The following is a 27,089-nucleotide window of genomic DNA, read 5'->3' as shown; positions in this document are numbered from 1 at the left end:
GTGCAGACAGATGAGAACCTCGTGGGCAGGACGTGCTGTGACCAGGCCCAGGGTGGCAGACCACGGACCGGGCGTGGCCACCTGCTCTGCTCACTGCCGGGTCCTCAGCACCTGGAACAGGGACTGGGGCCGAGTAGCTGTATCTTCACATAGTTTCCTAAATGACCACGAACTGGGCAGCTTAAAAAACAGAATCCATCCTCTCCCAGGCCTGGAGGCCAGGACTCGGACATCCAGCCGTCCCAGGGCTGAGCTCCCACTTAAGGCTCCAAGGGAGGGTCCTTCCTGCCCTGTCCAGCTGCTGGGGGCTCCAGGCGGCCCTTCCTGGTCTTGTGGCCACAGCCCTCCAGTCTCTGCCTCTGTCACCCCGTGGCTTCTCCTGTGTGTGTCCTTTCCCCCTCTCTTCTCTCATAGAGACCCGGTCATTGGGTTCAGGCCCAGCCTAAGTCCAGGATGATGTCTAGGGATGCCGCACTTAATCAATCCGCAAACACCCTTTCCCCAATAGGTTCTGGGCGTTAGGACGTGCGCACGTCCCGTGGGGGGACAGCATTCAGCCCATCATCATCTGAGTCCCTAAGTTTGTGGAATGAATGAATGGCGTGGCCTCCCCTCCCACACTAGCCCCCTTCTCCAGATGCAGCCCCAAAACTTCCAGGTCCTGCTTCATTCCCCCCTTTCAGGAGGCCCCTACGCCCCCTCACCTCCTTCAGGCCCGCACTCCACTGTCACTTTCTCCTTAGGGCCCATGCCACTTAAAAAAGCACCCCCGACATTTCCCACCATGACACTGAGCCTGTGGCTCCCTGCACATAGGGGAGCTCATCCACGTGTGTGAATGAACGAACGAATGAATGAAGCAAGCGCTGCTGGTGAGCTGAGAGTTTACAGAGCAGGGGGAGGGCAGGGAAGAGGGACTGGGCAGTCCCAGAGCAGCTAGGCCAAGCTGAGTGGGGTGGGGGCAGCAGCAGCTCTGGGTCAGGGGTCCAGACTAACCAAGGAAAGCTGGGAGAGGGGCCAGCGGTCCCCTAGGCTGCAGGGGCAGTTGAGATCATGGGGGTCTTGGGGAAAACAGGGTGCAGGCAGGGGTGCAGGTGGGGTGGGGTGGGGTGCAGTGAGGGAGGAGGCTGCAAGGGGAAGTCCTGGGCAGTGTGGGGTGCTGAAAAGGGCATGGGTTGCCCATAGATGGGAGAAAGGAAGACCCTGAACCCAGCATCCCAGGTATCCTGGGCGGAGGCGGGGGGCACTGGGCAGGGCTGCAGTGGACCTTCAGGGGCAGGTCCTGGTGGGAGAGAAGCTCCAATCTGGTCTAAAGGGTGGGCAGCAGGTCCTTAGCTGGGCTCAGGCCCACCCCCTGGAAGTGTCTCCGAGCTGCTCACTGAGGTCTGATGGCCAATACTGAGGGGGACCTGGGCCTTTCACCCCCTTGGCCCCCAGCCTCGCCTATGTCAGGCCCGGGCCTGCTGCAAGAGCTGCATCAGCCCCCCAACTCTGTCTTTCCCACCCTCTCAGCCCTCTTACGCTTCAAGGCTGAGGCCACCTTCTCCAGGCAGCCCCCCCTCTCCAGGCAGCCCTCCCACTCTCTGCATGGACTGGTCCCCAGTGAGCACAGCTGCTCCTGTGGATGCCACTGCAGACCCCAGAAGACTGGCTTCAAAAGTCACAGCCCAGCCAATGCCACCTCCATTTCCTCAGTCCCCACCCCAGCCGCCCCTCTCCCCGAACCAGGGGGTGGGGCGGGAGCAGGGACCAGGTCCCACTTCAAGCATCTTGGATGCCAGCCTTACCAAGTCAGGGACCCTAAAGATGAGAAGGCAGAGCAGTCAGGCCCAGTGGCTCAGGGCTGAGCAGGGCAGGGGGCTTCCAGTGACATCTGCCGTGGCTTCAGTCTTGGGGGGAGGGCGAACGTGTGCAGGGCAGGTGGGCATGCAGGTGACGTGACACCCCATTTCCAGCAAGCTACAGTTTCTAGAACCTGCCCAGTGCCCAGCTGCACACGGCTGGGAGGGCTCCCTGGAGTTGGCAGCAGGGCACTTTGCTTCCCATCAGTGGTCCCCAGGAAAGCCTCCCCCCCGCCACACACACACATACACACACGGGCTCTGCCCCATGGCGTGCTGTCTTTGAGGCTTTGGTGCCTCAGATTGTCCCAGAGTCCCCGGCCCGTGCGTGGCCACTGTCACGGCGGGGAGTGTGCAGACTTCAGGTATTCTCATTTCACTGTGTGTTATGAGAGGCAGAGCAGGCATCCAGCCCTCCAGGGCTTCCCTCCCCACCCCTCGACCCCCACACCCAGGTAAAAGAGCAGAGGACTCAGAATAAAATACATTTGAATATTTTATTGGGATTGCGAGCATTGAAGGTTAAAGACAAAACCCACGCAGTGGTTTTGCCAGAAACAGCATGTTAAAGGAGTTGAATCGAGGCGAACACGGCCGCTGAGAGATGGGCTGGACAGCAGCAGGATGGTAGTGGGTGTCCGCGCGTGGGGAGTCTTCAGGTGATGGTGCAGGGAGGGGCCCAAGAGGGGGTCCCGCTGAAGACTTGGGAGGGGGACTGGGGAGGAGACTAGATGGAAAGCCACAAGCAGGGGCACGGGAAGTCAGCTGGGAGCCGGGTCAGGTGGCTGGTGACCCACGGAGAGCTGCTCACTGGAGACACAGAGGAACGTCGGCAGATGCCCCCAGAGCGCCCACCCCGGCGAGGCAAAGGTTAACACTGGGTGGGATGGGCGTCTGGCTGAATGGGCAGGTAATTTGGGGTGCCTCGAAGTCCTTTTGGATCTCAGGCCAATCTGTCTGGGTTCTCCAATTATGACAATTTGGCTCTTTGGGTTTCTGTCCAATGTTCCGAATAGCCCATTTCCCCAGGCGCCTGCCGAGGGACCCTCTGTGCCAAGGGCGGGCTGGCATGGACCGCCCCCAGGGTCATGCCAGTCCTGTCACCAGGGCCCAGAAGCCTTGGGCCTCTAGACTGCTAGTCGGGCTGCCTGCAGGGGGGCTGCGCTGGGGGCAGAAGTGGGGGGAGGTAAACCTCCCAGCCGCCTGGATCCCTGTGGCAGCCCTAGGCACCGAGATAGATGGTGGCTGGCCGGTATCACCAGACCCACAGACCTAAGGGCCCTAGCAACCCCGGTTGAAGGATCAACCCACAGCTCTCCTGCTCTGCGGGCTCCCTTCTGACCTCCCCTACTGCCTGACCTCACCCCGTCTGGACCCCCAGGAGACCCCACAGAGCTAGAGCCTCTTGGGGACAAGACAGGGTGCTGAGGAGGCGGGCAAGGTGTCACCGAGGGGTGGGGGGAGAGGTCCCCAAATGCGCGGAAGGCGGCCACTTGCTCCAGCCTGATGGAGTCACTCTACTCAAACACTGCAGCCCCTTCCCCCCCAGCAGCCATGGGCCAGCTGGGGGCCCCATCCTCGTGGCCTCCGAGCACCTTCCTGACACTTGGGGAGACGCCACCCCAGCCCTCCTCCACCCCTCAGGACCTCCGGGGACCAGCCACTGTCCCCGGAAGCCAGGCTAGGCAGCGGCCTTCCCCATTCCCCGGGACTTCTCCGTGGGGGGCGGTGGCCAGCACCCCACGGAGGCTCCACTCTCGACTCAACCCAAGCGACAGGGACAGATCAAAACAAAATCAAACGCAGGGCGATAAATGGCGGGGAGCAGGACATAGAGATGGTGGAAGGCTGCTTCATGTGCTTTTGCTTTGGTCACTGCTCCCCTGTTACAGGGTGGGATATGTTAATTTGGTGGCTGAATGCATGAGAAGCTAAGGAGGGGGTCAAAAAAAAAAAAAAAAGAAACAAGCCCCAGGAGAAACGAATTAAGAGGGGGATAGATCAATTGGCGTCAATTTGGGTTCTGATTTGTGTCTGTAACTCTGCAAGTCTCCTCAACACTCTCTCCTGACTTTTGTACCAAAACCTCACCGGGCCACTTCCTACCCCTGAGTATCCCCCCACCCAGCCCCCACTGCCCCCCACCCACCCCTCCACCCGCCAGACTTCCCACACTCCCCATCATCTTTGCCAGCCTCCTGGGGCGCCCCATTTCTGAGAGGCCCCTTGGGGGACAGCAAAGATGATCCCAGGCATGCCCCAGGGGGCAAAGCCCCCGATGTTTCTGGGGGGGCACACGTGGGGGTCAGGCTACTCGGGTCGGGCACGTCTTGCTTGCTACAGCCACCTCCAGGCTGGCCACACCTGCTTCTTGCTTGCACGGTGGCGGGGTGCACTGATGGTGGGTCTGGGGGCATCGGGCTCACACTGTGGGGGGCATGGGGACAGTGCTGAGAAGGAAGGGGCACCTCCCTCATCTCAGAAAGATGGAACCGCCAGGCCTGGCCTGAGACACACCCACTCCCCACCTAGGGCACGTCCCAGGGGATGGGAGGAGAACGAGGGAACATGAAAACCTCACTGAGAGAATTTGGGATGGAACGTGGTCTAATCTGGGTAACATGGGGTTCTTTGGTTATTCTCATTGTTTTCATCCATCCGTGTGTGTGTGTGTGTGTGTGTGTGTGTGTGTGTGAGTGTGTGAGTGTGTGTGTGTGCGTGTGTGTGTGTGAGAGAGAGAGAGGATGGGGGTGTATGTGAGGGTGTGTGAGGCTGAATGTGTGTGGCGTGTGAGCGTATGTGATGCGTATGTGGTGTGTGTGTGTGTGTGTGTGTGTGTGTGGTGTATTGTGTGTGTGAGGATGAGTGTGTGTGAGGGTGTGTGTATGTGTGCTTTTAGGTGGGGACTAATGTGTAAGACTTTAGAGTGTGTGGGTTTTTGGAGGATGGACTTCAGGATATGTGGGGGTTTGTGCCAATTAAATGTCACCAGTTTCAGTTTTCATGTTCCAGTTCCCCTCCTTGGGTCTCACTGGCCCCCCAACCAGCTCCACGGTGACTCAGGGTGGTGGGAGCCCGAGGGGAGGGCAAGTCAGGGTGGCTGCTGTTGTCTCAAAGCCAGTTCATACTGAAAGTGCCCAAGAGTCTTGCATGAGCAGAGAGGTGACCGAGAAGCAATGACGTGCCCACCTGAAAATTTTGGGGTCCCCTCCTTTCTCCTAGATGGTCAGGGACTCAAGCCCATGGCCAATTTGACTTGAGGTCCAAATGGGAAGAGGAGGGGAGGGGGGATGCCGAATTCTTTTACTTTGCCAATTGCTTTTAAGCCAATTAATTTTTTAGTATCTTTTTCAGCCAATTAATTTTTTTTTTTTGGGGGGGGGTTTAATGGTAATTTGCTTTTCTGGTGTTTCTAAAAAGCCAATCAGTTTTAAGGGGGGCGTGTGTGTGTGTGTGTGTGTGTGTGTGTGTGTGATTTAAGGGCTCATGTTTTCTAATTTTTGTTGGGTAATTTGGGGGGTTAATTTGGAGTGATAATTTGGGGGATAATTTGGGGGATGTTTAAAGCCAATTGTTTTTTGCTATGATTCCCTCGGCTCGATGGAGAGGGCCGAGGAGAGTAACCTGACATGGGGAGGTTGGGGCATGGGGGTGGGGTGGGGAGGCCCTCTGGGAAGGACGGCACAGAGAGGTTTCAGAGGAGGACCTGGTGGAAAGGTCCCTGGTCAAGAGGAGAGCACAAGGAGGGTGGGGCCATTTCGCAGAATTACGACCGACAATTTGGCTCACTTCCGATTGCTGGACACCTCTGGAGAGGCACCCCCGTGGGCGGCAGGGTCGTGGGTGGACAGGGCCATCAGGGGCCGGTGACGCGTGGCCTCTCTAAAGGCTTCAAGCTCCCTGGCGAGCACGCGGCCCCGGCGGACACGCAGGAGGGCAGGCAGGCCTCTGCGCAGGCGTTGGGCAGACTGCATCCAGGTGCCGTAATGGAAGAACTTGCCCACGGGGTATCTGGGGAAGTTGTCCTGGGAGGGGATGGCCAATCAGAGGTTGCCCAGCTCCCCAGCGCCAGCCCCCAGCCAGCCTGCGCACCTCTCGCTGACCTACGGGGCTCACACGGAAACCCGTCATCGTGCCCGCTGACATGTCCATAACTCAGCTTCTGGCCAACGTCCCCAGTGGGGCACAAAGGGCCAACATGGGTATTGCTCTCTAGCTGCAGTTCAGACTAAGGAGCTGGCTGCCTCTGGTCCCCTGGCTCAGAGGTGACAGCCAGAGAGAAAGGCGGGGCCCCGGAGCCCTGGATCTCCCCAGCAGTGGCCGGCTGTCTTACCGGAAGCACGGTCGGAGGGGTCGACACGTCCCTCTCGGACTTGGCGGGGGTGGCGCAGTAGGTCTCCAGGAGGGCCAGGTCGCAGCTGCGGAAGCAGCACTCTTCCACGATGCCACGGCTGCGGCGGCTCACACGGCTGGCCGGTCTGCCTGGAAGTCCCACAGGAGGGAGGAGATGGCCCTTTAGCATTGGGCACCTGCCGGTGGGTGTTCCTCCCCAGACCGGGGCTCTTTAGGCAGCCCACTGACCCCCAACTCCCCGCCCCCCCACCCCCAGGGACGGGCCCCAGCGGGATGCTCGGTCACCCTACAGGGACAGCCAGCTTAGTGGCATGGAATGGTGAGAGGTGAGAGGAGGGTGGGCAGGGGCACCCTGAACAGGAGAGTAGGGTCAGGGGGACAGCATACTCCAGGACCAGCCCCCTGGCCTCTTGGCACCTTCCTCCTCGGGTTGAAAATGGACACAGCCTCCGAGTCCCAAGACCCAGTGCAGTTTGCAAAATGTGTGGGGTGTGAGCCTGGCTCAGCGGCCACCCAGCGAGGGGTCTGGGCCCCACATTATGGGACCACAAGGTCCTGTCCTCAAGGCCAGGCTGAGATACAAGTGCCACCCTGAACTAAGCAGGAGCCGAGACAGGTAGGAATGGGAGGAGGAAGAAGAAGACGGGAGGAGAGGAGTGAGGACCTGCAAGAAACCACGCCCTCCTTTCCTCCCGTCCTCCCCCTCGTCTCCACCGCGGGCTCCAAGTCTCGGCTGCAAGGGAAGCACCCAGAGCTTCACCCCAGGGTGCCAAGGGCAGGTGCCGTTGGTGGGTGGAGGGACAGGAGCCCCTAGTAAGGGGTTCTATCATAGGGTCCTATGGGTGGGGGCTCGGCCCAGCCCCCCATTCAGGGAAGTCACTCCCTAGGACAGGGCTGCTAGCCCTAGACCCTAGAGTGCCACTTCCTGCCCCCAAACGAGGCAAAGGAGAGAGGGCACAGATGAGGCCAGGCAGGCAGGAGCTTCAGAAGCTCGATAAGCAGGAATGCTTTTCAAAGAGTAGCTTTGAGATGCCAAGACTGGCTTTTGTGCGCCCATTTCACAGGGTAGGTAAGTAGAGGCTGCAGAAGAAGATGCCATAGGAAAGGCTAGGGCCAGGTGTGACCTTTATGGCCCTCACCGACTTGCTTTAGCCATGTCCCCCACCCCTGCCTGGCCCTGAAGGGTGTCCGGACTCCTGTGAAAGGTGGCTGAGCCTGGAGGGAGCACACACTCCACTCTCAGGTCAGGCTGGGACTGCTCCCCAGTTCCTGGCCCATTTTACAGATAAAGAAACTGAGGCCCAGCTTGCTAGGAGGTGAGGGCAAGGGCCCATACCCAAGAGAGAGGTCACCTCTAACCGGGGATCCCACCCTGCTATACAGGGCACAGGGGTGAGGGGAAGCCCCAGGATAGAAATCAAGAGAGAAGCCAGGAAGCAGCCAAAGCACTTGGGCCAGCAGGGGGCACCCCGCACTGTGGCCCACCCCTCAGGCGTAGGTCTCAGAACGCCATAACCCCAGTGGCATTGTGATGGGGGGGGGCTCATCTCTTCCCCTGTACCCCCAGGTGGAGCTGAGCGCCCACTCACACCCACCAGCAACACGCAGTTTTATTCCCACTGGTTTTCACTCCATTTGATCAAATTTCAAATCCGATCATCATGAATACGGGCCCATTACCAAATGGTCAGGCAGCCCCTAACCCTGTGGGGGAACTCCAGTCCCCGCAGCCCTGCCCACAGGCAGGTCAGGGAGAGGCTGGCTCTCCCCTTCTGGAAGCCCACCCCAGCCCCACCTGCTATGGTCTGGCCCCCACTTGAAGCAGGAAAATCAGGGGGTGTGTCACCCAGGCACACTGCATGTGCCCAATAAATGTGGACTTCAAGGTCCCAACTGCACTTCCAAGTCTTAGGGCAGAAGCCAGGGGTCGGCCACCTTCGAGAGACCTCCCTCCCCCAGCCCCCACGCCACCAGTCCTGGGGGCTCTGCCTGGGGGCTCTGCCTGAGGGCAGGGAAAGAGGACTCCGGCATTTATTGAGCACCTGCTGTGTATGCCCCTCGCCCCTCAGCCCCACCGAGCTACTTACTGAAGTAAAAGCCGCGGTCCCCACAGACAAACTGGAGGGTGTCCACCAGCTCCCCGCCGCACAGGGTCTCACTGGGGCGGTAAGCAGCAAAGCAGCACGAGGCGAAGGCCAAGAAAGTGAGTAGCACCAGCATCGACTTCCCCACCGGGAGCTCCATCGGGGTCTGGGGGCGGAGAGAAGAGGCCGTCAGCCCCACCGGATCTGCCAGCCAGGGTCTCCCCTGGGGGACCAAAGCCAGCTTCCTCTGGGGACACAAGCACAGCCCTTTCCACACTTAAAGTTCAGTGACCGTTTTAAAGCATGGCTTTCTCCTTCGTTACCATTCTAATTAAGAAAGAAGCATCTGAACTGCAGAGATGGCCCTTGAACCGCTCACGGGGCAGGAAGCACACCTTTGGCACCCAGTGCTGGCGAGTCATTTCACATGGGGAGGACTGTCCCTGCTGTCATTACTGCAGGGGCTCAGCCAGAACTACAAGGACCAGTGCTGGACACTGGACCTGGCCTCCATCCTATGATGTCATGAGGGCGGGGCCAGCACCGGGCAGTGGCCACTCCTCGGGTCTCCCAGCGCCAGCCAGGATGGCAGACAGCCACACCCCACCACAGCGTGTGTGCATCCCAGAGGACCAGCCCCCACCTCCCAAAGCAGCAGGGGGGTCCTGCTGGGCCAGCCCCACCGCCTCCCCCTCCCCCACTCCCTCTCTACCCTCACAGTCTGTGGCTGAGCACAGCTCAGGTTAAGGATGCAATGGTTAGCGCAACGGTGCCACCCACACTCCCAGGGCCCTTGTTCTCCTGAACCACTCAGTCCCCCAATTCCAGTCTGCCCTGGGCACCCCAACACAGGCAGAGAAGTCACAAGCCTCCTCGCCAGGCCTGATATCCCACCTCCCAGGGCCAGAGACCTCAGAGTCCCTCGGGGAACCCCAGGCCCTCTCCCAGTTTGGGGTACCAAACCCCACCCAGGAAAGCTGGAGAGAACAGGTTAGGCCAACTTGAGGCCAGACACCAAGTCCCTTGGTGCCCAATTTGGAAGGAGGAGCACATCTCAGGACACACCCACACACACACAAGCCCTGTGGCTGTAGGCCTGGGGCAAGGATTAACTGGTCCCTTACGGAGTTGGGGGGCTTGAAAGAGGGGCTTCAGCTTCTCCTTCGACACAGCAAGCTGCCCTGCCCCTTCCAGAAGAGGGAAGCCCCCGGGGAAGGCAGCCCCAGCCTGCCCTCTGCAGGCCCAGTACAAGCCCCTTCTGGGGGGGGACAGTCATGGCCAGTGCCTCTGAGCTCACTGGCACCCTGATGCTACTCAAGCAAAGGGCCGGACAGGCTGCCCAGATGTGCCCCTCCCAGGCTCGGTACTCGGTGGGCACAGGGGCAGTGAGCAGCATGGCCTCCCAGCCTGGAGTGAGGCTGCTGCCTGCTGGCCCAGGGGATTTGTGATGCAATAAATCAAGCAGGAGATGAGGGGACAAGAAGGGACAATCTTGCTTCAGCTCACTAAAGAGCTGTGGCCAGCTCCACAGAAGGGTCGGGGGGTAACCTCGCTCACCTGCTGCCCTGGCCTGGACCCCAGCTGGCCTCCCTGTTGCCCCCACTGCTGCCCCTTCCAGACTAACAACAGATTTGGCCAGCTCATGACTCGGCGCGTCCGAGCAGCGGCTCCATCCTCTACAAGCCAGGCTTCTCTAGTGTGGGGTCCAGTCCAGGGCACCAGCAGAGAGCAGAGAACTGGACAAGAGGCATGCAGCACTGCAGGCCAGGTGAGCGAGACTGCCCAAGGAGGCAGGGGCAGGGGAAGCATGGACGGCGGTGCCAGAGGCAGGAGGCAGGGGCCCAGGGGCAGCAGCCGAGGGGCTGAGGGCGGAGGCGATCGGCAGAGCGGGAGGGCAGTGGGCTTCTCGCTCAAAGGCTGGTTACCTGCAGCTGGACAGGAGGCTCCTGGGGCTGGAGGAGGTGGAGGAGAAGGCTGGAGGGCCGCCTCACAGGAGAAGCTAATGTCCAGTTCCCAGGCTGGTCAGTGCCTCAGCTTTTATGTCTGAGCGGGCTCCTCCCAGCCCCGGCTCCACCCTACCCCCCACCCCTCTCCCCACTGACCACTCCCTCCGCCCCTTTGCTCCCGCCCCCTTCCAGCCAGTCCCTTCTTTCCTGCACCCCCAACCATTAGCCCTGGACCATCCCTGAGCGGAGTACCATGGGGGGCGGGGGGCGCTCATCCTGTACTTTCAGCCCAAGTCCGCACAGGGCAATGGGGGGCAAGGGTGGGGGCTGCTTTCCACCTCCTTCTGTGGAAACTTCCATCTGCCCCCGGGGCAGGGGCAGTTAGCCCCTCTGGGCTGTGCAGTCCTGCCCTTCTGAGCCCCGGAGCAGCCCCTCTCCCCAGATTCCTGCTTAGAATTGTTGGGGACAGAGAAAGGGGAGCTGCAGGGGGGGATATTGCAAATGTGGCGTCTGGCATGGTTCTTTTGCCAACTCGGCCCCCCTCGCTCCATCCTGGCCCCGCCCACCTAGTTTTCCTCTCTCCCTCTTGCTGGCACAGAGTCAACATACCAGGGTGGGTTTCTGAGACTTGCGCCCCTCCTCATTACCCAGCACCCTGGGGGGACGGCCCCGCCCCCGCACGGCACAAATCACAAACTTTCAGCAGCACTCCCCTGCACCCAAAAACCCGACCAGGAAGTCGCCTTTGCAGACAGCTCACACCTCTCTTGGCATTTCCCGAAGCCCCTACCCCGCCCCCTCCGCGGCGCAGGGGAGAGCGCGGGGTTCGCCACAGGGAAGTGGACCCTCAGCCCCCACCCCGCCCGGGCCAGCCCCCGCCCCCACCAGCCTTGCCGGCCCTCACGACGCTTACCTGGAAGCCGGCACAGCTGCCGCCCACCTCCCTGCTGCGTATTGCAAACCGAACAGCGGGCGTTGGCCCTCCTGCCGGACACTCCTCTGCCAGCGCCGCTCTGGCCGAGTCGCGGGGGCCGAATGTGCGACGGGGCAGAACGGGGGGATGGCTTTTTTTTGGGGGGTAGGAATCGTCTGATTGTTTGGGGAGGACGGGCTGTCTGCGGGCTGGGGCGGGCCAGATGTTGTACTTTTAGGGGGGGAAAGGGTATCGGGAAATGAGGTCAGCTGTTGTATCAAGGATAGAAGGGGGCAGAGATAGTGAGAGAGACAGAGTGAACGTGAAAGGGGGGGGCCAAAGAGAGGGTGAGAAAGAGAGAGGACAGCGAGAGGCGGGTAGGCTCACAGCGGGACAGAAAGCACAGAGAGAAACAGAAAGCGTATAATTAATCCACTTTGGGACGGCTAAAGAGCGAGGGCGGGCGTGAAGGGGGGGAGGGAGTCGGAGGCAAGGAGCTGGGGGGGACGGGAGGGAGCAAAGGGAAGGTTGCGGAAGAAAAGAGAGCGAGGGGCCGGGACCAGAGGCTGGAGAGGGGGAGAGGGCAGCACAGAGAAGCGAGGGAAGGGTGCAACGTCGGGGGCCGGGGACGGTGCTGAGGGGGGCGGAGCGGAGGCGTCACCCGGACCGTGGGCACCCAGCTCGGTTTGGGCCGACGGAGCCCTCGGCCGTCGCAAGCCCGGGTCTCGGGGGGGCAGCGGTGGCAGCGCTGGACCCGCTCGGGACACAGCGAGGAGTGGGAGCGGCCAGGCTGCGCACCGGGGAGGGCTGGGGGGGTAGCGCGGGGGTGGGGGATGACAACGCCGGCGGCCTGCAAGCCGGACTGCCTGCGGGGGGGACCGCCTCCTCGGGCGAAGCGGGATGGGCGTTGAGGTAGATAGAAGAGGAGGCGGCGGGGGTTCCGCAGGCCCGGCGGAGCGCGACCCCGCCGACGGCGCCCGAGACGGGAGTCAGCAGCGTGGCGGACGGCGTCGACGCGGGGCCGCCAGCCCGGTGGAGGCGCTGGCGGGCCGAGCGCGGGCGGGCGTGGGCCAGGAGGCGGGGGCGGCCGGAAGGGGGGGCCGGGGGCCGTCCTGGCCTCACGCAGCTCCGCCGGAGAGCAGGCGAACTGGGGGCGCCAACGCCCGGCTCTTATAGCCGCGCCACCCCGCGGCGCGGCGCCCGCTCGGGCCCCGCTGGCCTTGAGCCCGCGCCAATGGGCGCCCGCCGGGCCCTCGCCCCGCCCTCGGACCGCCCCCGCAACTCGAGCCAGGGGGAGGGGGCGCGGGCTTTGGGGCCCCGGGGCCCCGGGGGGCGGCGGTGTGGGGGGGCCGTGGGGTGCGCGGGGGCGAGATTGGATTGGGGGCAGGGAACAGCAGAATGTGCAAGAAATCCCAAATAGCCGTTCCAAAGTGTTTGGGGGCCCCATCTCGGGTTCCAGGGTGCCAAGGATCCCTGCACTCGTGCAAGGGGGACGCGGGGAGAACAGGGTGGTGTCCCAGACCCTATTGGTGGCAAGGGTCCTCGCTTCCCGCCAGGCAGCTACGTGGCAGGGGCGCACGTCAGAGTAAGGGCGCAGGTGTCTTGGCGTGGGTCGGGGGTCCCCTAGTACCACTGGGAACTGCGGGGGAGGGGGGAAATCCCTGGGCGCGCGCGGGGCGCGCAGCCGACACCTGCCCGAGCAGGCGCAGCACCTCGTGCCGCAGCGCCTCGTGCCGCAGCCAGATCCCGAGCGCCCCCCGGTGCCGCGCGGGAACTCGGGAGTAGCTGAGGCGGCCGCCAGGTGCGGTCCATGGGGAGGGCCGGCCTCGGCAGGCGTGGGGCCTTGCCGAGGCTGCGTCTGCCCGGGGAGAGAAAAGCAGAGCGGGAAACATCCCTCAAATCCTACCTGCAAGACCGAGCTCACCGGGGTGCGTCTAAGCAGTTCGCCTTTGGGGCCCACCCAAAATATCCGGATAATGGTTTCCCCGTCCTCAGTGCGTTGGACTTGCGTAGACTCGGGTTCAGCCCCGGGGGCCACCACGATAATTTGGGGGTCTGGGGAAACCATCTCCTGGAGAGTTTGGACGATGTAAGAAGTCGTGACTTGCACCAACTCAAAACCACGCATAGGCCCCCCGCGCCCCTCCCGCCCCCCGGAGCCCTGGCCGCCCGGGCCTCTTCCAGGGGAAGGGGCCGCCGGCTGCGGAAGCCCGCGCCGGGCTCGCCCCCTCGCTCCGCCATCAATCACCTCGCCCGTACTCCGCGCGCACCTCCCCGAGTCCTCTGCCCAGCCGGCTGGAGGCGCCGCGCAGCGCCACGCGAGCCGGGGTGCGCTTCTCCTCGGCGTCCCTCGGACCCAGCGCCCTGCCCGCCCAGCTTCGGGGCCGCCAAGGCGTTTTTCCCACAATTACGATCTTTGCAAAAAGCAAACGAAAGCGACGCGGGTTTCGGGGCGCCCAGCCTCAGAGATCGCGGCCGCCCAGCGGCAAGCCGGTAGCGGGCTCCCGCACCCCGCGCTGGTTTCCCCGGAGGCCGCCCGAGGCGAGCGCCAGCCCCGGCGAGACGGCGGTGGGTGCGGACCAGGAGCCGGGCCGGAGCGCGGAGGCAACGGGGAGCTCACCGCGAGGCTGGATGAGGTGTTCGCGGGCGCGCTAGGAGCCGAGACAGGAGCGAGCTCTCTGCGGCAGGCGGTGGACGCAGCTGAAGGTGAGCGAGACCCCGGGGGCAGTCCCCAATGTCCGGGGGCAACGCCCAGCCCGTTGGAAGACCCGGGGACAATGCCCAAATTTGGGGGAAACTGGGGGCAATGCCCAGTCGTTTTCCTGGACGCGGGAGAAGTTCTGCCACGTCCTGGCGGATACGCTGCCGGGCCAAATGTGTTTGGGGACACAGAAATTTCTCAAATCCGAGGGGCTCCGGGGACTTCGTAGGAGACACAGAGAGAGCAGAGAACAGAGCCCGCGGGGCGCGGGACTGGGGGACTGCAGAGGACGGCGGGGCGCAATGCCCAGAAATCGGGGACACAAGTCAGAGCTTTGATTTGCAGGCCAGGAGAATGAGTGTCTCGAAGGAGGGGACCCAGGGGAAGCCCCGTGATGTGGGGACTGTGATTAACGACTAAATTCGAAAGTCCAGAAAAATAGAGTCCAAGTTTGGGGGATCAGGGGAAATTGCTCCGTGCAATTAGGGGGTGAGGAATCTCAGTCTAAAATGTGGGAAACCCAGCTTCTTGGTCAGCGTGTTTGGGGGAGCCCCGGACCAATTTGTGGGGAGGTAGGTTTTTGGGTGACTGAAGAAAAATTCCCTACATGAAAGGGGAGAACCCAAGGGGCACATTGTCTAAAATTGAGGGAAGAAAACAATGGACACATTTAGGGGATCTAGGCAAAATCTCCACGTGGTGGAGTAAAGTGGAGATTAATTTCCACACTTTAGAAATGCAAGTTCATGGCCTGGACGCTTGCAGCGCTCAAGGGAAGCCACTTTCATAATTGTTGTGGCTTCGGGGGAAATTCTGAATGTCCTTTAGAGACTCAAGAAACAGGATCTAAATTTGGGGGGAACCTGGGATGTTATTAGTACATTTAGGGAATGCAGAAAACCAACGGCCTTTAGAGTTCATTTTTTAAAATTGATTTCATTACTGTAACTTTATTTTTGGTGACCAGGAAGAAATATCCTGTTTTCCTGGGCACTGTCTGCATTAGGGGAACCCTAGTAAAATGTGGCCCAAGTTTTGGGGATCCCTGGAAATTGTCCAGTGGAGACTGACAGCTAAATTTCAGGGCTCCTGGTTTGTGGCGAGAAAGCTTGTAGGACACAGGCCTGTACTGCCTGGGATTTCTAGGATCTGGGGATATTTTTTAGTCCTTGGGCAGTTTTACTTTGGGGGGCATGGAAAACTTCCTAAGTTTAGGGGGACTTGGGGCAAGGATCATAAACTCAGGGGACCCATAAATCAATGTTCAAAAAAAAAAGCTCAATTGTTTTGTGGAGGAAAAAAATAAATCTTAATTTATTTTGGAGGGCTGGGAGACAGTATCTCAATTTTGAGGCCCTAGGAAAATAATTTTTGAATCTGCGGATCCAGGGAAGTTGCTGAGTCCTCAGGAGAATCGGGGGTCAGTATCTAACTTTTAGGGGAAAAGGATTAAGAGTTCCTAAGTCGTGGGGACTGGAGAATCAGTGTCCAAAATTGGTGGATCTAGAGAGAGTTAGTGTGTGAGGGACCCAAAAAATGTTGTTTAAATTTGGGGTGACTCAGTGAGTGCGTGGGGTGCTTTGGAGCTCAAGAAGTCAGTGGCTTTCTGTGACCCAAGTGTAACACTAAATGCATTTGGGGGGTCTGGAGGGTAATGCCTAATATTTCAGAGAACCCAGCAAGTCCAAGTATCGGGGATCAGAAAAAGGGCCCAGTGATGTCCCAGGACTTGGGATCAGCGTCCGCATTTTGGAAAACCCGGGTTCTTGTCAGTAAGCTCGGGGGACCCAGAGGACTTTTTTAATCTTCAAAATGTTATGGTGTAGAGAAAATGTCTAGAACATTTGTTTACTGGGGACACTGCACAGAGCCCGATGTAACATGCACAGGCTCTGTGCAAGGGTTTGTTTTGTGTGCAGCGTGGCCCAGGGGACCTGCAAGACCATGGGGGGGGGGACCTGCAGAACCCACGGTGACAACTAAGTGCATCTTGGGTAATTGCTCTGTGCATTTTGGGGGCTTGGGTGACAGTGTCTAAATGTGAAGGAAGGTGAGTAGTGGACAGAAGCTCGGAGAGCTACAGAAATGAATGCCCCAAATCTTCATGGCCCACAGGAAAAAAAAAAAAAAAAAAAAAGCTCAATGAGTTTTGGGAATCAGAAATCACCCTCTCAATTTTGTGGCACTCAGGAAGTCAGAATGCAGACTGTGATTCAGAAAAGGCCTTGGTGTGCTTTTCGGATGCCTAAATCTTAGTAAAGGCTTAGGAAGCCTCGCTACCAAGGGGTTCTGAGGGTTCTGGGAAATTTGCTTAGTGTGTTAGGGGGACCTGGTATTCTTTGTGTAAATTTTAGGGAACCCAGGTTGGGGCCAATGATTTTGTGGAACTCAATGATTTTGTGGATAATGTCCCCTGTGGGGAGCCAGGGGGACAGGGCTTCAGTGTGGGGAATCAGAACAGGGACAGGAGCTTGGGAGACCCCGTGGTTAATGTCCAGAATTGTGGGGACACAAGAAAACTCCACTAAATGTTTGGGGACAGACGTCTGAGTGCCAGAAAAACATTCTGGGGAGCCAGGCAAATTGGTCAGCATAACCAAAGAAGGGGGTTAATGTTTAAATTGTAGGGGATCTGGACCGGTGCTGTGTTGATCTGTGGGGCTGGGAGGGGGTGTGTAAAACTGCTAAGAGCCTGGGAGGAAACACCCAGTGAGTTTGGGGACCCAGGGCCACTAGTGTAAATCTGGGGAAGCCACTGGGGGCTTGACATGTTTTGAGGTCCCCAGTAATTAATGTCCAAGAAAATTCTTGTGACCTGGGAAAATGCTGAATGAGTTCTGGGGACCTGAGAGCAAGCCTGTAACTTGAAGGATCCCAGGAAAAAGAAAAAAAAAATCCTGCCCGCCTTTTGTGGGGGAGTGGGGAACTTGCTGGGTGGGTTGGGACCACGAAGATGGGTCTGCATTCGAGAAGCCAGGCTCCCGGGGACCGGGGAAGCCGCGCGTCGCTGGGGATCCACCGCGTCTGGGACGCGCGGAGCAGGGGCGCCCTCCCCGGGACGCAAGCGCGGGCGGCATGGGCTGGGAGCACGGGGCTCCCGGGGCGTGCGCCCAGGGCAATACTGTCCCTTTCTTTTGCCTTCTCAACACCGAGAGCGTTTCTACGGCGGAGGCTCAGCGGGCATCGGGGTGGAGGGAGAAACCCGAGAGCCTTGAGGCAGCGACAGGGGCGCTGCTCCCCGGGCGCTCTGGGGTCCCTGCTCCCTGCTCGGCTGCCTCCGAAGAGGCCCGCGGGCTCCCCGCTGCCGCCGCGCCCCACGCGCTCCCGCGCTGCGAGCCTAGGCGAAGCCGCGGCCCAACTGCCGCCGCGGGCAGGCTCGTCCCCAGCTCGGCTTGGGGACCCAGGAGCACCCCCGGCGGCCACCCCAGCCGCCCCCGCGCTCCGCGAGCGCAGCCTGGGCCTTGCCCAGTCCCCAAACTACAGTGAAACCAATTTTGTTTGGGTAATGCGAGAGAGAAAAGGAAATGGGGGAGAAGAGAAGATGGGGGGCAGGACTGCACAGTGGTGGCTGGGGTGCCAGGGGTCTCCTTTCGTTTTCTGGGAATTTTCAGGAAAGGCCTCCCTAGCCTGGCTGGGAAAGTCCATTTCCGTAAATGCAAATGCTGAACTCAGCTAGACCAGAGGTGCAGCTGGTGGGAACAGGGTCACCCCCTCAGAATTGGGCAGTGTTGGGGGTGTGGGGCAGTGATCCCAGGAAGATCTTGGGGGGGGGGAAGCTGCCAGAGAGGAGGCTCTGGGGGTGGGGTGGGGGGTGTAGCAGAATGGTGGAGGTCCTGGGGCCAGTACAGTGGCCATCGCTTGTCCCCATTGTCACCCCTGCTCTAAGTGGGGCAGCTCAAAGCCTGACATTCTGGGAAGGTGGGGGTTAATGCCATTGGACAGGTGTGGGGACTCGGGCTGGGCAGAGGCAGCCCTTTCACTTTAGCTTGGCAAGACCAGGAGACCACCCCTGCCCCCATGAAAAACAGCCCATTTTCCACCCAGAGCCCAAGGCACGTGGGGAATGTTCCCCTTCAAATTCCAGTCCACATCAATCACCCCCGTGTCCCATTCCAAGAACATCTGGCCTGTCCCCCCATCACTGCCCCTCCCCCTCTCACCAGGCCCGGCATTGGGGCCTTTCGGTGTGCCTATAGGACAGACAGAGGGAGAGGAGGGAGCCGCCAGCAGAGACGCCTGGCTGTGTACAAGTTACTGGCCACTCCATGGCCACTTGTACATTTTGGGGTGGGGAGCATGAAAATCGAGCCTGTCTCAGGATCTGGGGCCCCTGGAGCCCAGAGCAGACCAGAAAGCCTTGACCGCGCTGGGTGGCTGCTCACAACAGACAAATGAGGGGCTCCCCTTGGCCCTGCTCTGGGCCCTCCACCTTTCTTCCAGGCCTGCTTTCCAGGCCAGGGGTGGGTGACATACTGGGATGAGTGAGCCACTTCAGACTGTGGGTTCTCCAGCTCCTCAGGGGTGCGGGGGGTGGGGGGGTTGACAGCCACACCAGTGGCCCATTTGGGGGCCCCTCCCCTGCTTTCTGCCCCACACAGGCGCTTGCCCTGGAGAAGCCTCTGCCTGGTGCTTGGAGATGGATCCTGGACCTTGGAGGTAGGAAGGCTGAGGCCATGTTGGGGTGTCAGGCTGAGATGTCAGGGCCCGGGGGAGGGGGGCGCAGCATGGATGACAGACATGTTCTTCCTCCCTTGTGGGGCTACCCAAGAACCCTTGCCTTATTTAGTCAAAAGTATGGCTGAAGGGGCAGGCTTGCCCTGAGCAAATCCGGGTCACCCTAGGGCTCAAAAAGGGCACTGGCCACCCCCAGCCAGGACCAGCAGCCCCGGACTCCCCGACTTCCGGCCCCCCACAGCAGGAAGGGACTTGCCAGCACCCGAGCATGTTGGGGACTGGGGTCTCCTATGCAGAGCTTGGCCTCCGGAGCTCCAGCCTCCAGGGCCACCGTCCCCATGCCCTACCCCCACACGGTGGCAGTGCTGGCCTCTCCTCTCAACGGGCAAACCCAGATTCGGAAAAGAATAAGCACCCCACATGCGCGGCGCGACTCACCACAGCGAGCCTGCCCTCCGGCTCCCTGCTCCACAGCCAGCAGTCAGCCTGGCTCACTCCCTGGTATCCTCCCCACTTTGGCTCCTACCTGGCAGCTGCCCTCACCCTGGGACCCAGCCCAGCACTCACAGACCCTGCTCCATCTCTGAGGGTCCCTGAGCACCCCTCCCTCACCCCCCCTCCCCCCGCCCCCGCAGGCCGCTGCCCACTATAGAGGCCCGGACCACGTTCTTGGCTCTGGGAGGGCCAGCCGGAACCGCCAGGACCGGAGGGGGAACCGACGGCACAAGCCGCCCAAGGCACAGGCACCGCCAGCCACTGGTCAACAAACCAAAAGCCAACAGTACGTAAGGGTCGGGGTGGGGGCTGCAGCCACACATGCGGGAAGGACCCAGGCACGGCCACCACTGTACCGGCTGATTCGGTGTCTGAACTAAAGACCCCTTTAGAGGAATGTTCTTGGCTTCTCTCTGAGATGGGCAAACCGGCCTGGAAGGGGTCACGGGCTGGGTGGCTCCCCTGCAGGCTCTGAACGGTGACCCCTGTGGCTTTGGAGTCAGGCATGAGGACGAAGCCGCCCTCACTCCCACCGCTCCCCAGGACCCTGCCGCTGAGCAGTCTGCCTATGCCCCGTGCCAGTACCTGATCAGCGTACTCTGTCACCGCCCAGCTTGCTCCAGAAGTGCCTGAGGTGGCTCTGTTCCCCAGGCCTTTCTAGTGACCCCCCAACCCCCACTCACACACAGGAAGCCCCGCCAGCTTCCAACACAATAGGATCATGACAGCACACTTGTAAGGCCCCCTGGGGGCCCTGGTGTCTTTCCCTGTGGTCATTATCTCACTTGCTCTTCCCAAGTCTGAGTGACAAATGGGAACACAGAGAGGTCAAGACACTGGTGTGAGGCCCCACAGCCAGCAGCCCAGGGCAGGGCAGGGAGGAGGGCTCAGGGTACCCAGCTGAGCCCAGTTTTCCTGGGGTCTCCTGACTCCTCTCTCACTTAGTTTTCCTTCTCCCCTCCTCTTTCTTCTCCTTTCTCCATGCTGTCCTCACCTTGACCCCTGCCCTCTCCCCTGAGCTGCTCCCTGCCCCCTCTGGCCTTCTTCTACCAGGAGAGCCCTGCAGAGGACCTCGTTGCTACCTGAGACCCCAGGGACAGAGGTGCCGGGAGCAACCACCTGAGTCCCAGACACCAGCTATGTGACTTGGAAAACGCCCCCAGCCTCACGGAGCCTCAGCTCCTTGTAAAACAGGGGTTGGGACTAAAACTGCCTAGGGGCGCTGAGCACTGAAGGAGGCAGGCCCTTGCACAGAGCTGCACCCCTGGAGAGCTGTGCCCAGATGCCTCGGCCCTGCCTGGGGTGCAGATACTCACCTCTGTGGGGCTGGGGCAGACCGGCAGCCTCAGTTCTGAGGGTGTGGGGACCGCCTGGGCCTCAGGCCGCAGCAGCTCACCTCTGGGCTGGGCTCACGGGCAGCTCTGGTGTCTGTGGGCCCAGGTTTCGGCTTGTGCTGGGCAGCGGGCTGAGGGGGCTGCGACGCAGGGCCTTGGAGCTGGGGGCTCAAACCCACCTCCTCCTCCAGGAGCTCAGCAGTGACTCGTCGGCCCCTGGGGAAAACAAAATCGTTCTAAAGATGATCTCTTTTCAAACAAATGCCCCCCAAGCCAGAGCCTCTCCTCCCCTGGCTATTCAGTGGGGGAGCCTATGGGTCACCTTGTCAGGGTTGGGGTGGCGGCTCCCCTGCCTGGCCCTCTGGCTGCTGAGTCCTCTGTTTGCCACATACGAGGGAAGGGCAAGTGGCCCTGCAGTTCACCTACAGCTGGGCTTCCCAGCCGCCGGGCCTGAGAAGGTGCCCATGGAGGGGCAGAAGACCCTCTGTTGGATGGGCTGCCCCCTTCCTGGGCATGGGTGTGGGGATTGCCCACACTGGACCTGCCCTGGGGGATCACAGCACACACTATAACGTCCGTCCACTCCCCACATTCCCACCTTGGATGGAAGCAAGGAGGGGGGCAGACACCGAGCAAAGGACACAGCTCTGCACAGGGGAAGGCAACCGAGGGCAGAGGGACAGTGGGCTTCTCTGGGGAGATGGACCCCTCCCCACAGACACCATGCTGGGCTGGGTGGACAGCAGAGTCTGAGACCCCGGGTGGAGGGGAGAGAAATTTCACGCATCTGGGGACGCTGCCCTGCTCAGTGCTCAGCTCTGTGGGCAGGGGGCACACTGTCAGGAATGGAGAAGCCTGACTTCACAAGTCCTGCTGTGGGTATCAGGGGCACTGCCCCTCTAGCGTCCTCTCTCTCCTTTCCAGTTGCATGGTGAGATTCTGGTTGGGAGGTGCAGGGGGTAGGGCAGAAGGAGGCTTGACACTTTGAATGGTATAAAAAAAACTGCTTCAAGATCTCGGGCCCCTGGCCCCTCTGCACCATGTCTCCTGTTTGTCTTTGGTTTGGGGGTGGGCGGCAGGGGGAGGCATGTAGCAAAACGAAATTTATTACACAGAAAAACCGTGCCTTTTACATTTGCGAAGACAGCTGTGCACTCCTGCTGGGAAGGGCAGCCCTATCCTCCGGCCCTGCCCGCCCCTGTTGCCCAGAGGATCAGTGAAGGAAAACCGATTTTCCTTGCAAAGCCTCTGTGGCTCTGTGTAGCCCCACAGGAGTCCCCTCGCCACCTGTCTTTCCTGTCCCCTTCTAAGCTGAGGCTACTCTGAGAAAGCTTGCCTGGGCCATGGGGCTGCAGACGTTCTCCCCCTCCTGCAGAAACCCGGTCCCGTTAGCTGCCGCGAGCCCCCGGCCCACCCACACCTGAACACTCAGGTCAGCAGGAAGCCCAGTCACCTGTGCTCTAGTCGCTGCGTTGTCCCCGAAGCTCCCGGACGATGGATAAAGAGGACCGGGGAGTCACTGGTGCCCACGGCTCTCTGCTCAGACTGCCCGGTGGATGGTCCGCTGGCCGGGCCAATATTAGCAGTCGCCGCCAAAGCAGGGGGTGCTCGGGCTGTGGTGCCCAGGCCCTCCAGCCGGGTTGACGTGGAAGAGGAGGAGGAGGCAGACGAGGCCGAGGCTGGAGAGATGAAGGGCACTTTTAGAGTGTGCATAACGGGCCCTAGAAGTGGGAGAGCCTGTCCGCCGCTGACCACGACACCTGCTCAAGTGCCCACGGAAATTATAGCGGTGCCCCTCACCTCCTCGTCCCCTCCACGCCTTTCCTCAAGCCCCTCCAAATTTGGGTAGCTTTGCGCCAACTCGGTGGTGCTGGGACCGCTGGCTGTGGCACCTTCCCACGCCTGGGCACAGTGCATTGGGGGGTGGGGGTGGAGATTTGGCCTGCCTCTGACCCAGTAGAAAGGGGCTTGTGGGCGTGGGCACAAGCCGGAAGCAATCCCGCTAGCTAGAAGGTGGGACTAAGTGGAAGGGGTGGAGAGTGGGAGGGGCTTCACTAGATTGACACTTGGCAGTCACTTGACACCCTGGAATGTGGGCGGGCGTGGCACGGGTAAAATGGGGGTGGGGCACCAGGGGGAAGAACCAGATTCAAAGGGTGGTCAGCAAAATCACCCTTCAGGTGGTCCCAATGAGTCATGTCCTTCCTCCTCCCAGAGGCAGGGGACTCACCTGGGGGTTTTCTCCCTCTACCAGTCGCACTTGACAGGGTCCCTACACTACAGGTGTGGTGCTAGGCGCTCGGTACTGCAGCAAGTGGCATGCAGTGGTCAGCAAGTGGCAGCATCCTGCTCACAGGCACTCCAGGTGGGATGACCTGAGCTCACAGCCTTTCGAGCCCAGCTGAAACCAGTTAAGGCACATGACTCAGAGCTCTCAGCAGCCTGGGCACAGCCCAGGTAGAAGTGCCACCTGATCTGACTAAATCTTACTGGGAATTTAAGCTTCTCCCCCAGCCTGAAGGGATAGCAGGAGGCAGGACAAAGACGCACCAAGAGGCAAAGACATGTACACTTTGCAGACCATCACCAGTCCCCACTCCCTGCACCCCTGCACTCCAGGATTTTTACCTTACTCAGATTACCAGCCTATGTTCTCCCCTCTCCCTTTGTCTTTCTAGCCCTCACCTGAACTTCCTTCCTTGGCTGAAAGGATAGGGCATTTGGTGGGGGAGAACAGGGCCTTTGGTGGGGGTGAAAGGAAGCCTTGAGGGGGACTGTGCCAAATAGGATGCCCCAGAGCCACAGTACTCCATGGGAGGAGGGCAGGTGGGGGACCTCACTGGGCTCATGGGTGGGGAGGCATGAGGGATGCTAATGGCGCTGAGTCAGGTCTAGGACACAGTGCTTCACTGCCTGGGGTGCCACAACCGCTTGCTCATGCTGGTTTTGACTGTGCTTTGGGCTCTGTGGCTTGCAGGCTTCACAGCCTATGCTGTCCCCTTGTGTCTGCTGCAAGATGCCCAGATGTCACAAGGAGCTACTGCCAGGTCTCTATCGGGAGACTTAGCAGGGACTTCTCAAGCTGCAGGTGGGGCTAGGGAGGGTGAAGAGCTGAGCCCAGGCCAGAGAAGAGAGTTGCAGGAAAAGCCAACTGAAGAGGGTGTACTCAAATTGAGAAGGTGGGCAGCTAAGGGGCAGAAAGGGAGGTAGCCCTTCAAATCCATAGATCAAACTCCTGGAAATGTAGAGCTCCCCACTCCCCCAATGGAGGCTTGAATCTGAGCTATGCCCTGGTTTGGGTTCCCAGAAGGGCTCACTCCCACACACAGATATTTTATTCCATCAGAATCTTGGAGCCCAGAGTGTTTGAGCAAAGAAAGGGGAGCAGAGAAGCAGGTCAGGGTGTGGCAGACCCATGGGGGACTAATGCGTGGTGCCATGAGGCCGGACGGGAGGCACTGCGAGGGTGAGGGCTGTGACCCTCAGCACTGCCCTCTGTTTATTTCTCATGGAGAGGGGACACATGGCCTATAGGGGATACAGGGTAGGGAAGAGAACACAAAAGGGACAAATTGGGGGTGCAGGAGTCAGGGACACCACATAATAAAAAGCCTCCCTGCATGTCAGCTTGGGAGAGGATCGTCGTGTTCTGGGGTTCTGACCAGGTCCTCACTTAGCAGGAGAGAACTGGAGAACCCCCAAGAATCCCCAGCACCAATTGCCTCCACTTAGTTGCTTAAGTGGCCTCGTGCTGACACCTGGTGGCCACTTCCAGAATTACAGTGGCCCAGCCCAAAGGTCTTCAGTGCTGAAATTCGGGGCACTCTGAGGAGAGGGCCTTAAGGGGATCAAGGCGACCACATTTCTCCCTACAAAGGGAGGCTCCCCCCTGCAGTGTCAGGGTATATGTGGTCTGTGCACCTTTGCACTCGGATCTGAGGCCCTCATCTGCCTCCATCCTGGCGTTACAGAGGCGGTAGTGGGAGGCCTAAGGGAATTCCTCCGGCTGGGGACTCCCACCTCACCTGGGTGTGGCAAGGATGAATGCCCAAAGCCACAAGTCACACCAGGCACTTTCCTGAAGCTTCCGTTGTTTTCTGAGACTTAGAGGGACTGTATTATGTTTGTATCAGAATAAAATCAGATATTACTGAGGGTCTCAGGGGCTGCATGTCGGGACCCCGTCCTGAGGTAGGCAGGGACCCCCAGACAGCACAGGTGGGCTGGGTCTTGCTCTGGAGGCCGCTAGCCAGCAAAACTCTTCAAATCTAGCCCGAGCCTGACACCTTGTGGCCACTTCGAGAAGTGCAGCCGCGGCCTTGGAAAGCGCCTGGCTTTCCTATAAATTAATATTGCCCTTAGGATAAAAGGCTGGGCCGCTTTACCAAATCTGGGGTTTGAGAGAAGAGGAAGAGGTAACACAGAATCCCGGTCCAGAGAGCCCCATACTATCGGGTACCCTATGGGAGAGCATCCGACAGGCCAAGGCAGCACATGGTGGCAAAGCTGGTGAGGCCCTCCTGCGTGGGTCCCACACGGCTGAGCAGCGGACAGAGGAGAGGAATGGGCTGGGGAGCCCTGGAGGCTGACCCAGGTCAGGTGCCAGCTGTGCCGAGGGACCCGTGGGCCTCGGTGCCGTGAGTTCCAGGTCCTGGTCCATGGGAGCCAAGGATGAGGGGACTGCCCCCAAGTCTGCTGTCAGCGTCCATGGTAACACGCTCCCCATGAGAAGGCACACTCGCCCCTAACTGTGGGCACCAGAACGTTCTTTCCTGGGCTGTGTGGAAATGCAGCCCAGATGGGTGGCTTAGCCACAGGCCCCGGCTGTCCTTGGACACCTGCCTATAGCAGGTGTCCCCGTGGCAACTGACCTGCAAGAAATGGAGGGTGGCCAGGCAGGGAGGTTGTGCTGCCCCAGCTTCCTTGGCTGGTGGGCTGGGGTTCAAAGAACTGCCAAGGCCCCTCCCCTGTGAGAGGCCTCGGGCACAGGGAACCCCCAAGTGGTGCTCTGGCCTTGTACCCTCTCTTCCCGACCCTGCTTTCTGCAGCCTCCTTCTCTTTTCCATCCAAGATGTGAGTCCTCCATGACCCTGCCCTGGGCCTCCGCCCCTGGGGAGCTGCTCGCACACCCACGGGCCACACCTGGTAGCTGTGGGGACTCCTGCCATGGGAGACCTCTCAGCTTCCTCTTGCCTGTGACTCTCGGAGGAAAACCAGACCCTCAGGGCTGTCCCCACGGCACTCAGGCCCAGAGAGGGGAAGTCATGTGCCAGAGATGAAGCAAGACGCAGCCGAGTCCCGACAGCCCACCCTTGGCCTTCCCTGACACCTCAGGTGGTCCATGGAGGATGGGACTCTGCACAGTGACAGTGAAGTCTGAGACCACCCAGCTTGTCCTCTTGGGAAAGGAGCTGTGAGTGCGGTGGGGTGGGACCCGCTTCAGCCATAGCCCCAGGCCCAGGGTGAGGGACTCCGCCTCACGCATCCAGTGCAAGACCTTCTCAGCAGCTAAGCAGGAGGATCTCCTTTGATGGATGAGGAAACCAGGCCCAGAGAGGTTAAGTATCTTTTCCAAGACCACATAGCCACGAGCAGAGCCAGAACATAAGCCCTGCATACCTGGTCCACCAGTTCCCACCCTTCAGCCTGTGCTGTTGTGGGATGGACACTCCAGCTGGCCCCACATGCTGGGGGGCTGTGGGGAGATGAGGCAGCCACAGGAATCAGTCCCTGTGTTCTCCAGGCCTCAGCCTGCCCCTTCCTTTTGGCTGGAGCTGGTTCATGCCCAGCCATGGGGAAAGGCCTGGGGGATACCAGCTCTGTGTGGGCACAGTTGCCATATGGCTCCAGAGAGGAGAGCATGGGCTTGACCCACAGCCATCCCTGGGCTGGGTTTTTATCCCTAATAGTGACAGCCCAGTGTGGACTCGCTCTCAAGATCAAGGTGCCTCCTCCAGGAAGCCTCCCAGCCTGCCCATCTGGCCTCTTCTGATCTGAGCTGATTGTGCAGCTGGAGCTGAGGTTGGGGGTGCCCCTGCCCTCCCTCCCTGTGTCTCAGGCAGCTCTCCCTCCCACCTGGAGCCAGGCCTCTCTGCCCCCTCCTTCCCCACTACTGGGCTGGGGTTAAGGACGCACTCCCTGTGGGTGACAGGGCCATCCCACTCTCCAGGTCTTGAGGAAGGAAGCCCACCTTCCACTGTCTCCCCATCTCTGCCCCTTGAAGCTGTCTTGGACAGGCTGAGTGTGTCAGACCTCAAGAGGGTGCCAGGAAGGGCCAGGGAGGGCCAAAGAGGGCCAGGGAGACCACAGAGGGCCAGGGAGGGCCAGGTATTGCTGGTGACGACCAGGGCTGCAGGTTCCCCAGGTTCGTCTCCTCCAGCTGCGTTCTTGCCTCCGTGTGGCCTGACCCCCAGAACCTGAGGCCCAGAGAGCGGAGGGCATTTCCAAGGTCCCCAGAAGTGAGCCTTGGGTGTGGGAGGGGCAGGCAGGTGGCCCTGAGTGAGGCCAGGCTGGCACCGGGCCAGTTCTGAAGTGAGGACGGACTTTGAAGAACAGAAGTGTGTGCTTTGGGTCACAGCATGAGTGGATACATGCTGGCAGGGCTGCTGGGCGCCAGCTCTGTTTTCCAAAAACACAGATGGGCTGGGAAGGGGGTCAGCATGAGGCCGGTGGAATGTGGCCCCCAGGTTCTGATGGCTCAGCAGCCTGGTCCACAGGGGGACCAGTGCCCGGAGGGTGGGGGTGAGGG

At 60.4% G+C, this 27,089-nt stretch overlaps 1 protein-coding gene across 4 annotated transcripts; it reads right to left on the bottom strand.

The window, feature by feature from the left end:
- Positions 1 to 2,324: 2,324 nt before the first annotated feature.
- Positions 2,325 to 20,415, bottom strand: IGF2 (insulin like growth factor 2). Of its 4 annotated transcripts, XM_074336917.1 has the most exons (5): positions 20,324 to 20,415; positions 13,044 to 13,208; positions 8,282 to 8,444; positions 6,175 to 6,332; positions 2,325 to 5,866 (listed from the first exon to the last, which is right to left on the bottom strand). In XM_074336917.1, exons 2-5 carry the CDS (start codon positions 13,203 to 13,205, stop codon positions 5,627 to 5,629), a joined length of 723 nt encoding a protein of 240 aa, XP_074193018.1. In that variant the 5' UTR covers positions 13,206 to 13,208; positions 20,324 to 20,415; the 3' UTR covers positions 2,325 to 5,626. The 4 variants fall into 4 exon arrangements, with proteins under 4 accessions (XP_074193018.1, XP_074193019.1, XP_074193021.1 ...); XM_074336918.1 differs by lacking the exon at positions 20,324 to 20,415 and having other exon boundaries at positions 6,175 to 6,323; XM_074336920.1 differs by lacking the exons at positions 13,044 to 13,208; positions 20,324 to 20,415 and adding an exon at positions 11,138 to 12,276 and having other exon boundaries at positions 6,175 to 6,323.
- Between the last annotated feature and the right edge of the window lie 6,674 nt (positions 20,416 to 27,089).

This window comes from Rhinolophus sinicus, linkage group LG06 (genome assembly GCF_036562045.2).
Source record: "Rhinolophus sinicus isolate RSC01 linkage group LG06, ASM3656204v1, whole genome shotgun sequence".
In the NCBI taxonomy this organism is placed as follows: Eukaryota; Metazoa; Chordata; class Mammalia; order Chiroptera; family Rhinolophidae; genus Rhinolophus; species Rhinolophus sinicus.
Note: the sequence above shows the minus strand (reverse complement) of the source record. Positions and strands in the feature narration are given on the sequence as shown.